The sequence below is a fragment of the Lytechinus pictus genome, chromosome 12 (assembly GCF_037042905.1).
Source record: "Lytechinus pictus isolate F3 Inbred chromosome 12, Lp3.0, whole genome shotgun sequence".
NCBI lineage: Eukaryota > Metazoa > Echinodermata > Echinoidea > Temnopleuroida > Toxopneustidae > Lytechinus > Lytechinus pictus.
The window spans coordinates 14,607,574-14,624,253 of NC_087256.1; the positions used below are offsets into that span (position 1 = coordinate 14,607,574).

The following is a 16,680-nucleotide window of genomic DNA, read 5'->3' on the forward strand; positions in this document are numbered from 1 at the left end:
AGACATTAATGGACAACTTTAGATATTATGAACTTGAAGTAATGCAAAGAAAATAATTGTGATTATCTTTATTGGTAACCACACAGGGAAAGTGTTGATTCTTGTTTGCATCAGGTATAGAACAATTTCTGAAATACATGTACTGCTTGTAATATGTCTGGGATTTTTTTTCTAGATCCTTGCTATCATGAGGCAGTCTATGTGAAAAATAATGAGTTATTAGCTAGATATTTGTTGTCTAATTATGTATGTGGAAAAATTCAAATGTTGAAAACCATTTTTTTTCTACACTCGTTTAGGTCTCTCCATGGCAATAACATCTCAGCAATCTCAGAAGGCACATTTTCAGACTTCACATCACTCACTCATCTGTAAGTATGATCACAAATTATTGAAGTTTAGAAAGGGAATGAGAGATGTTGGTGCAAGTTATATGCTAGGATTTCCATATATCAAGCACAAAATATTATTAAAACTAAGTATCGGTAAAAGACATCATGTTTTCCCTGTTCTATTCATTTTTACAGCTGCCTAAAGAACATGTGCATGCTGCCTAGGCAGCTGTGGGCTAGTTGGTATGAGTAATATCTAGAGTGTCATGGCATTAACAAGACCAGTAGAACATTTGTGGCAGAGCCTCTTTTGATGTCCCTACTGATTTAGTCCCCCAGTCATCAATCTTCTGTTGAAAAAAGCTTGAACTATATTTTAAGTTTGAACCATTCACTTCCGAGTTCACCAAATCAAGTTTGTATAAAGAACTACTAAATATGTTTTTTGTACGTTCTTCCTATTCTTGCCCTTTGTTCTTTTCAATCTGGCTCATTGTCTTTCTTCCTTTCTTTTGTTTGTTATATGTATGACTTTGGTTCTCCCTTTCGTTGCCCTAATTTTTAAATTCTTTTATTTTTTTTTCTTTTACAGTCTTTTTTTCCCTTTCACTCAGATTATTTCTATTTTCTCTTATTACAGTTGAAATATTATTCTATTTTGTTTATCTTTTTATTCTCACCCTCTGTCTCCCTGTCTTTCTCCCCCTCTGTCCTCGCTCTCTCTGTCTCCATTTCCCCGTTTTTCTCGCTGTCTCTCTCTACCTTATTTACCTCATCCCTTCTCTAATAGTCATTGCTTCATTTTTGTGACTTTCTCTGCAAACTTATTTTTGTCTTTTCCCCAACATAATCAATTCATGCTTTCATACCTCTGTCTATTGTGGCTCTGAACCTTTACTTATCTCTTGTTCATGACTTTGTCCTCCAATCACGATAAATACCGCCGTTGGCAGGACGCTTCTGATTTTCTCCTGACCAGCTTAATTTCCCGAACATAGATTGAACTCAGTCGGCCAAATGTCCCAGATTAATCATGACAGATATGATGATGCCACTTTGTTTCAAGGAAAATATGGAGATTATCCCCATTTAAAGGTTCCTTTTGTGGCCGAAAACATTTGTTGTGCACTTTATGAATGATTCTTTACATCCTGAAATTACATCATTTTTGTATGCATTTATATCATGATTGATATTGCTTGTAACCCCCCCCCCCAAAAAAAAAAATATATATATATTCTCTGTCATGTAAAACATAAATTTGTCTTTGGTTGTGCTGTCTTGAAACAGAAATGAAAATCAACTTAGGAACAAACCACTGCCACCAAAATGGTCAGGTTCTTAAACGGTATCTTCCAAACAGATTCCTTTGTGATTTTCCATTTAGTCAAGACCTTTAAACCTTAATCCTGTACTAATTTATGAAACAAAAGGGTCCAAACCATCTGTTTTTTAGTGCCGTCATCTGTTTGAAATTTCTTGCGTTTCCTTGTAATCATTCCCTGGGGGACGGTCATCATCACAACTCATCAAACTTGTCCTTTATGACCTCAACAAGACAACTTAACTAGTATGTCACCAAGGCAGTGTTCACACTGTACAATTATGAGGTTGCCTGTAAACCCCACAAAGCATTGGTGTTGCAAAGAGTGTATTCACATTGATAAGGTCCTTGAATTAAAGTTGGAAAATCAAAGGTGGCATGCATCTGAAAAAGCTACATGTACTGTCAAATTGTGATTGAAAATACTAATTTCAATTTTTTCTTGCCATTAGGGACGGCATAATTCCTAATAATGATGACAAACAACACTACGTTCGGTGCTAATATGATGTGTTGCATATTATTTACACAATGACACTGTGATTTAGAATATAATTCATTACATTGATTACAGTATATTAACGTTTCATGTACATGTATGCCACAACTGAAAAAAAATCATCCTGGCTTTATGTACATCACCCTGTCCCTGTTCCCTTCAGCAGTGCCAGTTATGTAATTTAGACTGGTCTATTGACTATTTATAGATTTTTTTTTTACATTGGTAGTTAATCTCTCTTTCTAATGCTCTGCATCCCATTTTAACTTTTTTTACCCATGTTTAAAAATAAAGTAGGCCCTAAATAAGGATGGAGGAATTTCTTGACAATGATCTTACTTTTTTATCAAAGTATTTCTTACTAACAATTTTCCCTATTGCCCTCACACTTCCAAAGGTCGTAATTTGATGGGGAATTGTTGAGAGATAGATGTATTACTTCAATCTCATAAGCCTCAGTTACGTGATGAATCTAGGAAGAAATTTAGTATGGATATAGGTCAGTCTATTGGGGAAATTTCAACCAATTAGTCTTGTTTCCTCCGATTAGAAGAAAATATGTCCTCCTTCCTTGATAGAGATATCGGTCCAAAAAATTTTGATGGATTTTTAAGCAAAAAAAGAAATGTGAGGATATGATGAAAGTTTAGGATTCTCCAAAGATAAACAAATTATCCAAGGATAGTATATTGTCAGAGTCAATTTGAATAGAGATATATCAAGATTGATTTTGATAATTTGATGAAATATTTATTCTTAAAAAAAATTAAGACAAACTAATACATAATTGTATTTCATTCATTTTGATGTTTTGATTTACTGGGCTAATCAAGCAATAAACATGATATTCTTCTATATTTGCCCCTCAAATAAACATATACATCTGTAATTATTATTGAGCTACAAACATGCAGATTACGTTGTCTTGACACAGGAAGGGGATAAAGACACACTACTGTATGACAGGGAAAATATGTTTTCCCTATAGTCTACCCATGAAATTGAAAATAAAGTTCTATTAAAAATGATAAATTATCTATTCATACATGTAGTTCATTTCAATTTCCACTTTTCAACTCCACGTAATTGCAAATGACAATGTTCATGTAGCAGGTATTAAAACATGATACTGAGTCAATAATCACTCATTGAACCTTTCATGTGATTTGCGAGGAGGATGTTCCTGTTCGGCTAGGGTCATGTGATAAGTTACAATCTACTGTTACAGGCTACTGAAATGGTGCAATTTGATTGGCTGACAGTAATTTTATTGTACAAATATTGTGCCTTTAAACATTATCATAATTTGCAAATTACTCTTGGTTTATTCATCAGTGAAAGGAAGGGGAAACTAGTGATGAGTATACAGTAGTTAGTTTGCCAGTATCATAGCATCAGACATTAGATTTTGTTTGATATGTATTGTGATTCTTGAAATTATGAGGGTAATAATGTGAATATAGAATAATTCAGCAAGTTTGATTTTTTTTCATATTAGTGGTATTTTCTTAATTTATTGTGTTTTGCCTTTTTCATTAAATATCTTTTAAACATGTAAAAGGTTGAAATAGACAACAAAAAATGAGTCATTGTAATATAAAGGAGAGAGGGGGGAATGAAGAGGTGATTGGTAAAGCCTCTTTAACATAGTCCCAGGTGTTTGATAATCTTCATCATTGATGATGTGGAAACAAGTACTACTTTGTTTCAGATATGTTTTATACACTAATTGCAACTGTAACAAATAAATTGAATGAAAGAGACATCAAAATACTTGAATAAACTTTGAAATCAAGTGGAAAATTTATAAAACAGATTCCATGATTTTTTTTTCTGAGAACCTCTATAAGATACTAAAATTATTGCATCGTACTGGATGAGAACAAATTTGTCAGTGAAAATCACGAATAAGGTGCTTCATAAAACAGGTATTTTTCCTCTGTTGATCAATGTGTGGTATCAACTAAATCACCTGTCTTTGTTTTACCTATACAGGGCCTTGGGTGGTAACCCTCTCTACTGTGATTGCCACCTTCATTGGTTATCAGACTGGGTAAAAGATGGGTTCAAGGAACCAGGCATTGCTAGCTGTGCTGATCCATACAACCTGAGAGGGAAGCTTCTTCTTACAGCTCCCTCAAAGAAGTTCCTCTGTACAGGTAAGGCTGGGGCCTGTATTAAACACAAATGTTAGTGTTTGATTGTACAGTTGGTTTATATGCTTGATCTCATATGATAACCAGAGTAATCAGGAGTAAATATCAGCCCAAGATCAAGTGCTGATTTTTGTGTTACAGGGCTCTGGTTCTAACATCACTAAAGAGGATTTCATTAATTCTTTACAAGAAGGACTGAAGGAAAAAGAAAGTATGTGCATTGAAAAATTCAGAAAGAAATGTGAGGATAAGCAAAAGAGAAAAATAGAAAGGAAGGGAGAAAGAGAGAAAAAAACCAAGAAGAAAACAAAAAGCAAAGAAAGAAAAAAAGGGGGAAAAATAACTTAGAAAGTGCATATAAAACGATGAGTTAAAGAAAGAAGAAAAGAGAAAGAATTCGTAGAGGAAGTAGTTCTGCTATCTGTGGTAGATGTGGAACTGTTTGTTATTTTCTTTCTAAATTCTTTCCTTACTTTTAATTCTTAATGAGGCAGATAGGTAGATATTCACATAGATAAATACATTCTATATCATGCTATTTCCCATTTCTGCTTCAATGTTTGGTGAACAGAAACAAACATAAAGAAGAAAGCATGGAAGGAAGAATTCCAGGGGAAAAAATAAAAGAAAGAATTGAAAAAAAAATCTGAAATAAACATTTAGTATTTGCCACAGTATCCTGATCAAAACTAGTTATGGAATAGATTTATGTGTTCTTCTGTGTTCTTAAGGATAATTCACCTCCAGATTAATTATGATTCTAATAACACCAACAAAGATGTACGTGTAGAGAAGCAGAAGAAAAAGAAAAAAATGATGGAAAATGATCAGCCCTTCTTATTATTCTCTCAATGCTTTGCTCTTTCATGTATCATACCATGCCTGTACAATCTTTATCAAGAGATGGCACTCTTTCAAATTACTGCATGAATGAAAGAGTGTGAAAAAAAAGTATTCCTGAACCAAAATTTTCATGATAGGTCTCTCAGATAACATTTTAAAAAAAAAAATTGAAGAAAGTTGGATATCATTTTATTTTCACACAATTGGAAGCTGGATATAATCTTTATCATCTCACAAAATCATGCATGAATTAAGAATTATTAACTGGATTATTATTATTGGTTTTACAGAAGAGCCAGACATTTCCATCCTTGCCAAGTGTGATCCATGTCTGTCGGCTCCCTGTGAGAATGAAGGAGTTTGTCTGACCGATCCCATTGAGAGATATAGGTGTCAATGTCCAGCAGGGTTCAAAGGTCAACATTGTGAAGCAGAGGTCAATGAGTGTGACCAGAGGCCATGCTTGAATGGGGGCGTCTGTGAGAACTTGGCTGGTGGTTTCAGGTTTGTGAGAGAAATTCAATATTTTTTCTGAAGAAATGAATATCATGAAATACTGATCTACATAATGATATAAAAAGTGACAGAAGAGCTTGTCTTCAGTTCATTAATGAATCCTTTCTTGTAAAATGTGGTTGGTTCTGTGAAATACCTGCTTGATATAACAATTTTGGTAATGACCTCTTTGTTCCATGAAGGAACAAGCTAAAAAAAAAACTCAGCAAGCTCTTTCATGTTCAGACATACTGGCATATTGAACATGTACCACTTCTGTTCATAAATGCTCATAACACAGTAACTCTAAAAACAAAAGACACTTAAATTTGTATGAACAAAACCCATTACATCATATTTTTCGCTAACTTTCTGGTTAATAGTTTTTTGCAGTCAGGTCACAAAGAAGTGTTATATCTCATTTCTGAACTTTTACTGAAACTAGAATGAATTCCTTGCTACATGTTGGTTTGAATTTATACATGCACAGTTATTTTATATTCTGTTGTTCTATTTGTTATTGAAAAGCATAATACCTGCCAGTGGAGAACAGATATGTATTTTTAATTGAAAGTGAATATATTTAATCTTGAATTGAATTTTAACAGTTATGGAGTGAAGAAAGTGCTAACGTGCAGATGAGCCACAATTATATGACCGGAGTACATGTGTCTGTAAAAGGCTCATTGACGTCGGGCCAGTGTGTGAAGTAAATTATTATTACTAATCCCTTCTTTGCCTTTGCTCTGCTTTCCATAGATGTGACTGTTTGACAGGTTTCTCTGGTGATACATGTGAAGTCAATGTAGATGACTGCCGGGCCCATCTCTGTCTCAACAACGGAACCTGTGTGGACGGGATCAATAACTATACCTGCCGATGCTCACAAGGTTACAAGGGTATGCTAAGTTGAATTGAATTTATTTCCTCATCTTCATTAAACACATTAAAGTTTAAAAATAATCAACCTAAAGTAGGCCCCTGGTACAGGAAAATCTTGCTGGAGTAAAGGTCCTCGTGAGCTTCCTGGGACAGGCAAGAACATGCCAAAAGCACTCTCCCTGGAGGCAGATAAAGAATTCATCCCACTCGGACCAGGTTCTGTTCCATCACCTCATCAAGAGGAACAAAGGCAGCAATACTCAACAATCTCAAACTAACTCCCTGGGAATGTTAACCCATTTACTACTAGAATTCTTTTATTCCTATGTGCTTTGTTGAGAATGCACTTGATTCTGGGAGGCAACAGGGTAACCAATCTTGGACAACTATGGCTGAATGCCAATCTTTCCTGAAACAAGGGTTTCCATATAGCTTTAGAAAGGTAAAGGTTAAGATAAACTTTGAGATTAGGAATAATATCAGAGCTGTAATTTCTCAATGATTGCTTCTGGAGTGTTACTGTACCTTATGCTCAAGAAATCTACCTTTTTTTTTTACTATTCCCAGTCAGGTGTTATAATTTAATTATTGCGTTTATCTTTCAGGTGATTATTGTGAAGTGGACATTGATCTCTGTCATCCGATGACTGACCCTTGCCAAAATGGAGGTGTCTGCTTTGACCTTGGTCATGCCTACAGGTAAGACATTTACCAAGATTTTTTTAATGCTAAGGCTGAGGTTTTTTTTCATAAAATGTTAGAGGAAATATACAATTTGTTATTTTTAACAAGTATTTTTACCTCAAGCTTTTCCTTAAAATAGTACATGTACCATATATATTGTTAAGCTATGCAGATGAGATTTTGTTTAGTTGTATTGCTCTTTGTGATGAGGTGGTAATTGCAATCACATCTTTGTCATCATCAAATTTGACATCATTTTCATTATATTTTTTGGCTCAAATAGTGACAATAATCAAGAGTTAACAAGGCCAAACCAGTACTTTATTTGCTCTCATTGTTAAAAATGAATTAAAAACACTAGTGAACAGGTAAAAAAAAAAAAAAAAGAATTCATTAATGTCATGTCAACCTTCAGATTATAGAGAAATTATAAGCACTCTGATATGTCATTTTCTTGTAGATGTGAGTGTCCCCCAGGCTATCGAGGGGTCAACTGCACCGAAGGTTATGAAGATTGCCGCACCCGTCATTGTCTGAACGGTGGAGAATGCCTGCAGGATGGCACCCAGTTTGCCTGCCGATGCCCTCAGGGTTACATTGGCCAGACCTGTGAAATGAATGCCAACATCTACATCAGTGATACCCCTTGCAGCTGCCAGAACAATGGACAGTGCTACAACAACAATGCCACAGACGTCCAGGAATGCCGCTGCTTACCTGGCTTCTATGGATTGAAGTGCGAGATCCCAACCAGCATCAGCTTCAGGACGGACAATGATGGCTTTGTGGAGTTCCCGAGACCGAACAGTGCTCAGATAGTCAATTTTACCCTCATCTTTGCCACCACCATAGAAAATGGAGTCCTGCTGTACATGGGAGATGAAAACCACATCGCTGTTGAGCTGTTCCGTGGCCGTATCCGAGTCAGCTATGACGTAGGCAACTTTCCTTCGGCCACCATGTTCAACCAGAAGAAACTGAACAATGGCGAGTTCCACACCCTTCAGCTGATCCTGTACAGACGCAATGTCTCGATGCTGATTGATGATGATAAAGAATGGAAGACCAAGAGTAATGAAGGAGAACATGAGTACCTGCAGGTGAATCGACCCTTATATCTGGGAGGCTTGCCATCTGATCAGCAGGCAAAGCCCGTTAGACTCTGGCATATACGCAACAGGTCAAGTTTCCAAGGTAAGTGGAACCATCGAGTACCGTAAATGTGCAATACAAGTAATTACAAAGCAGGAATAGTTGAGGACTTTGTGCTATTTGGGGCATTAGAATTGATTGGAAAAAATTCATTCATTCATTTCAATCTCCACAATCATGGTGTCAATCCTCTATATTCACCTGGATTGCTCTCCATCTTTACTCTGTTCATAAATCATTATCTTCTTCATCTCCATATTTTCCTATTATCCTGATTTTATAACCATGTGCACTACTGATATGCCTGCCTACTGCGAGTACTATATATCATGACTTTTCAACATCCTTTCTCCCTTTGGTCTGTCTTGCAGGTTGTATCCGGGCTTTCTTTGTCAACAGCGTACCCATGAGCCTGAGCGCTGCCACCGAGCGGATGCATGTCAAGGAAGGCTGCCCCGTCTATGACATGCCCAACCCATGCCTTGAGAATAGGTGTGTCAACGGCTTCTGCCACAACGTTGATGAATCCATGTACCGTTGTGACTGTCAGGATGGCTGGATGGGTACATTCTGTGATAGAGGTATGGTCATCAAGACAATTATTTGTTTGGTTTTATTTACCGTATGAAAATAAAAACAAAATACAGTGTACAGTTATCAAAATAAATATATAAACACTTAAAAGATACGAATAGATCACTCTATTCTGAGCCATTGCATTGATACAATGGCTCTGTTCTTCCTAGATGTCCAATATTCTGGCAAGTATTTCATAAAGTGCAGTATATCTCTCTGTGATATTCTCGTACAGCTGTTTTAAGCTACTGAAATCCTTGCATCTAATTGGATGAGGGCAAATTTCTCAATGAAATTAGGGATGTGTTGCTACATGGAATGCTGCCCGTATTTGAAAATAAGGTCCTTGTCCATATAAACGTATGAATCTGTCTATTTAATGGATTAATAATGTTATTCTTGGAAGCAATAAAATGGAGGATGAACAGTTTCACAAAGAAATGTGTATTCATAGTATATTTGCAATCAAGTATGTAATCGATTGTTACATGACCTCTCATTATTCTTTCTTGCAGGAACAACATGCACAAGTATCAAAATCAACGAAACATTTGAAATGGACGGTTGCACGACGCTACGGCCCATCCGTAACGCAACGTGTGCCGGAGAGTGCGGGTTATCCTGCTGCAGGCCGGCCCGGAGCCACTTGAGAAACGTGCGGCTTCACTGCCCCGATGGCAGCACCGTCACCAAGGAGATCAAGATCGTGAGGAATTGTGCGTGCCAGGGTTGCGAGGGTGGGTAAACGAAGGGCGTGCCTTCCTTGCCTTACGTGTAGATGTAGACTCGCGCACACCTCCACCTCTCCTCACTGTACCCTCCCATGGGTTGAAGTATGAAAGCCAAATGAACTGTTTTTATCATATATCTGTGTGCCAGGCATTCCCTACAAGAACGGGAGATTGCCTTTTGGAAACGACAATTGGACTAGCATTGGAAATGATTGGAATGATCAAGGAGTTGCATTCTGAGAAGCGGCAGGAAATAGATTTAAAGAGGCCCAGAGGTGCGAAGGAGGACTTAAGTACCCAAGGAATTGCCATTATATATTTTATCATAAATGTTTGTACACACTATATGCATGGGTATTGTTATCACTATAGAGAAGAGAGATTATTCAGTTTCAGCAAATGATGCTGGATGCCATTGAGACCGAAGGACTACTGCGGCATTATTGCACCTGTTGAAACATTAAACAGTTTATAATTTCTTCTAGAGATTATGCATGTTGATCCACTATAACAGCCTTAAAGCTTGCAAGTTTTGAGACTGATCATGCTGAACTCTATTCTTGTTGTCACATATGCACAAAGACTACACATCCATGTGACCTGATTATTCTTATTGAATTCAGATATCTTTGCACGTTGTAACTTTATGTAACATAGATGATGTGCTTTTGATGCAAGACTGTAAGATTACTTTCAGTGTGGTTCTCTTTGTGAACTAAGTACACTGGTTACTTATACCAATGTTACACTATGTGTGACATGGGTTAATGAAGTATTAGGGGTCAAGCGGGTATATATAGACTGGTGAAATTGTACATGTATATATAAAAAAAAAGAAAAAAATGTGTCACTGCAAATTTGTATATTTATCTAAAGTGTTACATTGTACATAAAGTAAAGGCTTTTGTAACATTGAGCACAATGCTACTCTGTTATGGATTGCCTTGTGTCTGTAAAAATTTACAGCCAAGATTATTATGAATCGTAATCAAGTATTATCATGTAATTAATCATACTGCCATTATCAGTTAAGGATGTTATTACAACTCTTTGTGAAAATATTTTTTAGTTTTATGACTTTTAACTTTCAGTGCCCTATATAATTTAAATAAAGACTTCAGTATACCCTGAATTATAACCTGAGTATTTTTTATTCAAACAGTTTGATAATCAAATTAATGAAATTTGTTGGTGTTTATATCAGGGTTTTATTTCATGAAGACTTGTTATAGTAAGAAATGCACAATTTTTATAACAAGTTTATCATTAGCCAATCAAATTGAAGAATTTCAGTAGCTTTAAACTGTTGTTGCAAATTTGTTACTGTAACAAGTTTTATGAAAAAGGTCCCTGTCCTGGTGGTAAGATACTTACCACTTGAAAAAAAAAAAGTGGTATTTTTTATTTCAAAATATATTTTTGCATCAGTCAAATAAAAAAAAGTTGATTAAAAAATAGAGAAAAAAAAGACATGTTGAATCTAATGATAGATTCAGACTTTGTAGTTCAATTGTTGAATGTTTATCGTTTGAATTTCTATTTCCGTACGTTAAAGACATTTGTTGTATTTAATTTGATTTGCTCTTTGACAACATGAGCAAAATATATTCACTCTATATAATTATATGTTATATAGTTATTATATGAAGGGGATTTTGATAGTGGGGTGTATTGAAAATGTAGAATGTATGGAGAAAACGAACTGGAATAGGGGGAAGGGGGGGGGGTAAACAAGATTGGACATCATTATGTACTGTCTATAAAGCTCAATATTTTGCTAGATTGAGTGCTGTTTTGCTGGTTCAATCTCTTTTAAAGCATTTCATAATAAACCTGACATGAAGGTAGTTCTTCGAAGGAAATCAAAATCAGTGTTTATCTGAAATCTAATTATCAATGTTTACTTCAGTATGGAAAGTACAGATTATGCATATTATGTTCCTAAGGATTCTGTTGGTGGTTAACTTTACTTATTGTAAAACTTGTGCCAGTTTATTGATTCCCATTGTAATCAGCATTTCAATAAATTATCATAGTAAGGTCAAAATGCAGGAAGGGACGTTTTGAAAAAAAAATAGATTCTACTTGTATACATTCTAGATGTTGATTATAATTCTGTTTTATAATGTATTTATCATGTAAATATATGATCATTGAAGACAAGATTAGTTGTAATTATTGATGACAATGCACATTGCTGTCTTGGTATGAGTTGGCTGAGTGTTAAAAACCGATCTCTATAAATTTGTATTCAATCAGTTAACATCTTCGTCATTTTTGACAAGTTTCAAAGTATCAAGTGAAACCCAAATTGTATTAACAATCAATCCATGAGTTGGAACTTTATTATTTACTTTAAATTTCAGATCATTTTTGTGACCAAAGTTGAAATACTTCTTTTAAAAAATTAATTTCAAATGCTAAACACCTATATGTACGTATTACTGTAGTAAACAATTTTTCATGAAATCTTCATTTAACCTTTTAATAATTATTTCTCTAATTTTAATTCAGGACATATTCACCAAGGAATGGTTGAATAAAGTAAATTCCATTATGCATTGACCTGTATAACACTAATATAACAAATCAATTTGAATTAAATCATTCATGCCATTTCCTAAGCCCATTGCATTAGTATATTTATACTACAAACATACAATTAAAGCATGTGGCCATACTGTTTTGTTTAGGAATTGCCAAACGACCTGAAAGACTTTTTTCATATACATATATATATATGGAATATATTATTTTCTATTAATTTCACAAGAAGATGAGACATTTTCCATAATATTCTGATTGCCAAAATATATTCCCTTTTAATTTTTATTTCCATGAATGTGACTTGTTGTACTTTTTATTCTTACAACTTGACTTGGCAGAAGTAATGGCCACTGTGTATTTGTGTGTCATTGATTTGTTTGTATATTAGTTTTATATTCTACTTATTTATCAATTTCATATGCAACCTTTTAGATTTTTTTAAATACAAAGCTCTGTGTATACTCATCATTTTGCATTATTAACAAATGGGTTTATTTTAATATTTTGTATGTATATAAAATTTTGGTTCGTTGTGGAAAAAAATCCTGATCTGATGTCAGTTTTCAAAAGACCTTATCATTTTTACTACTGCTCTTTAATAAATGTCATTATATTTTATTGTACAGCATGCCTCAGAGTTTAGTGACACAATCACATGTTTGGATACCCTTATTTGCTATCATAAAATGATCGTGTCTCTGCTACCACATTGTATTTAAAAGTTGAAAAAAACAATTTGTGTGCAGTATGTCTACTGTTACCGAAAACCTTCCTCATTTTCGCTCAAAATGTCTGTCTTTATGAAGTTTTAAACCTGTACTCTGCTTGTTAATAGTATGCTGCTTGCTATTACTACAATCATGAAGACTATTAAAATAAACTAATGTAACTGAAACACTTACTTGGTATTTCCTATTGTTTTTTTTTCTTGACCAGATTATTGGGGCATTGCTTCATGGGGAGGGGGGGGGGGGGGGTGTGGGCAGGAGACGCCCCTCCCTTTCCAATAGTGAAAAAAGAAAAAGATAATTTGTCTTTTAAAAGGCATTCAAGTACTCTTTGCAAATTTACCCAATATATGTCTGTGGTAAATATGATCAGATGCGTGAAGAACCTGGTTTAAACTTAAAAAATAAATAAATAGATAAAAATGAAGAAATAGATAAGATAGATATATATCATTACTAAATCAATTTTAATGGAGCACCTGACATGTATTCATTTGATTGGGGAATATCCAAATGAAGTCATGCTTGATTTTTGAAGTTTGTTTGATAGCAACTCTTATTTTCAATATATATTTCCCTTTTTTTCTCTCCTGTTTATGTTGTTAATGATTGGGAAAAAGCTGAAAGCATTTTCACTCTGTATAACGCATATTTTCCTTTCTCTTCTTTCTATGTCTTTTTACAGGACTGGCGCCATGTTGGGGTGCCCCTATGATTTTCCAATTGATAATAAAAAATGAAAAAATTAAGCAAAAGTGAGCAATGATCCCCCAAAATGAAGGAGAAAAATAGTATTGAGAGGAAGTGACTATGTCGTAGAACAATATCGTCATTTTTATTGAGAGAGAAAGAAAAAATGAAATCACTTTCAGACCTCTTGTATATTGTCAAATTATCTTAGCCCCGTCCCCATTATTGTGAAATACCATATTTCATTGTGAATTTCGCGATCCTATATAAGCACAAGTGAAACCTATATGGTTTTCAATGAGGATGCACAAAACATCTTTTATTCTCCTTGCCATTAAAAAAATAAAATAGAGAGAGTGTATGTGTGAGAGAGAGGGTGGGGTACTAAAATGCGATGATGCCTTTTGGCCTAAAAATTAAGTCTTTTTCAAATCTATCTTTGTATTTATATAAAAAGAAAAGTCCTACGTTTGGTTAACGGACTCTGCATTGATTTACAAAAAGACAATTTCGAGGCTTGGAATTCACCGCATCATATTAGTGATTATATCAATTTATATCCGGGCCTTTCACATTTCTTACGAGAATACTCTCTACAACGCACCAATTCCTTTGAAATTGCAAGACAAATCACAATGGAGAGCTGAGAGGCTTTTGTCGAAAGTTGATGACCCGCGGGGCGGGGCAGTCAAAATAACCCCCAAAACAAATTTTTCGCAGGCTTCATTTACACATTTTGGCCCCTAAACAATGTTAGATCTATTCTACCAAAAATTTCAGAACTTCGAATTCTATTTAAGAGAAATAATCTTGCAGTCATTGCTTTCACAGAAACATGGCTAAATGACTCGGTGAACGATGAAGAAATCAATATAGATGGATACAAAGTAATACGCAATGATAGATTATCAAGCTCTGGGGGTGGTGTTTGTTTTTATGTCAGAAATGATATTGCATTCAATATCATAGATGTTTTAAGTACAGGTGATTCTGAATCACTGTGGATTAATTTGCTTCTACCAAGATCAAAAACAATTATTGCTGGCGTCATTTATAGGCCTCCGAAAAGCAATCAATTTATTGAGAAGATGTCAAGTATTCTCGATACATTAAAGAAAGATGATGAAATTATACTTTTAGGTGATATGGATGTTTGTCTTTTTCAGAAATCTCCACTGGCTAAAAAGTATACTGACTTATTGAGTCTTCATGGATTTAGCCAACTCATCAAAGATGCAACCCGTGTCACACACACATGTTCTTCTTTATTGGACCATGTTATTTGTAATAACGAACAAAAAATAAGTCAAAGTGGTGTTATTGATCTTGGTATAAGTGACAATTCTTTTACTTTCTGTATATACACGAAAGAAAATTAGGCTGGCTATAGGTGTTCACAGAACCACTGATATTAGATCGTTGAAAAAATATAGCGAAAATCTTTCAATCTTAAACTGTCTGCCGTTGATTGGTCATATTTAACCCAATGCACTGACGTAAATAAGGCTTGGTCAGTTTTTCAAAATACCTTTATTTCAACGTTGAATATGATAGCGCCTCAAAAACGGATTAGAATTAAACAGAGATCAGAAAACTGGATGACTAAAGACATTATTTCTCTTATTCGAGAAAGAAATGTGGCGTATAAAAAAATGAAGAAAAATCTAAGCGAAGAGGATTATGACACGCTTTCCAAAAGATACAAGAAATTAAGAAATATGGTTCAAAGAGAGGTGAAAAAGGCCAAATTAGAATACCTACAAAATAAAATAGAAGAAAATAAAAATGATTCTAAAAGACTTTGGCAGAATCTAAAAAGTTTGGGATTAAAAAAGAAAAATGGAAAGGACCAAGAATTAGTCGTTTCAATTTACGGAGAATTATGTCATGATAAGATAACTATTTCCAATGAATTCAATTCCTATTTTACAAATGTCGCAGCTACGGTGGTAGATAAACTTCCATCTTGCAAAGACATTTTCAGTGCAGACAGTGAGAACATTCGTGAATTTTATGAAAACAAAGGTATAAGCCAAGATAAATTTGAATTATTACCTGTTAGTAATCAATTCATTTTTAATGAGTTGCGTAAACTAAATGTATAAAAAAGCATTGGGTTAGATTTGATACCTGCTGAATTTCTAAAAGAAGGAGCAAAGAGTTTGTACAAACCATTAAATTTCTTGATGAATCTATCTATCTTTACTAGCACTTTCCCAGAGGATATGAAAATTGCAAAAGTAACTCCTATTCATAAGAAGAAAGATAAAACTGCTGTTGAAAACTATAGACCTATCAGTGTTTTAAGCATAGTATCCAAAATTTTAGAAAAGGCGGTACGTGTTCAGATCGAAAAAATATTTTAAAGAAAATGATATGATTTACGAATATCAGTCTGGTTTTTGACATGACTATTCGACTGAGACATGCCTTATTCACTCTTATTCAGAGTTTATTTGACTATGCTAACCCTGCTTGGTTTAGTGGCATAAGCGAACTTGATAAAAAGAAGTTGAAAACTATACAGAATAAAATGGTTAGATTCATTAACTGTTCTGGTCCCAGAACCCATGTTGGCTACGCCAAACTCTCTGGAGCAGGTTTTCTTGAAGATCAAAAAAGATCAAAACAGCTTATTTTGCACCACGTGCATAAAATCTATCACAATAAATCGAATTACATTGGATCAAACGTTAATCTAGTTACCGAATTACATAACTATAATACAAGAAACAGCCATTTCAAATTTTGCTTACCAGAAAGGGTAGGTAGTATTGGTAACTCCTTTTATTACAATGCTATTAAACATTGGAATTCCCTTCCCAATGATATAAAGGAAATAGGAAACTTTTTGCATTTATAAGAGGAAATTGAAAGAATATCTTTCACTTGAGAGTCAAAGAGAAGATGCAAATGATATGTTGTACGGTTGATTTAGCCTAATACTGACCACGTTCTTTTCTCTTCTCTACCAGAATTATGTATTTTACATAGTTTGATTGAAGCTTCGATATGTCCTTTCTTTTATTCTTTCTATTTCT

General features: G+C 34.5%; 1 protein-coding gene across 4 annotated transcripts in view; it reads left to right on the plus strand.

Moving 5' to 3' along the window:
- Positions 1 to 13,122, plus strand: part of LOC129272457 (slit homolog 2 protein-like) — a 137,985-nt gene extending 124,863 nt beyond the window's left edge. For all 4 annotated transcript variants that reach the window (XM_064107454.1, XM_064107455.1, XM_064107457.1 and 1 more), the window contains 8 exons: positions 300 to 371; positions 4,151 to 4,314; positions 5,445 to 5,658; positions 6,409 to 6,548; positions 7,137 to 7,230; positions 7,676 to 8,409; positions 8,739 to 8,948; positions 9,459 to 13,122. In XM_064107454.1, the coding sequence (XP_063963524.1) occupies positions 300 to 371; positions 4,151 to 4,314; positions 5,445 to 5,658; positions 6,409 to 6,548; positions 7,137 to 7,230; positions 7,676 to 8,409; positions 8,739 to 8,948; positions 9,459 to 9,688 (1,858 nt within the window). In that variant the 3' untranslated portion in view covers positions 9,689 to 13,122. The remainder of the gene's footprint in view (positions 1 to 299; positions 372 to 4,150; positions 4,315 to 5,444; positions 5,659 to 6,408; positions 6,549 to 7,136; positions 7,231 to 7,675; positions 8,410 to 8,738; positions 8,949 to 9,458) is intronic.
- Positions 13,123 to 16,680: the final 3,558 nt, after the last annotated feature.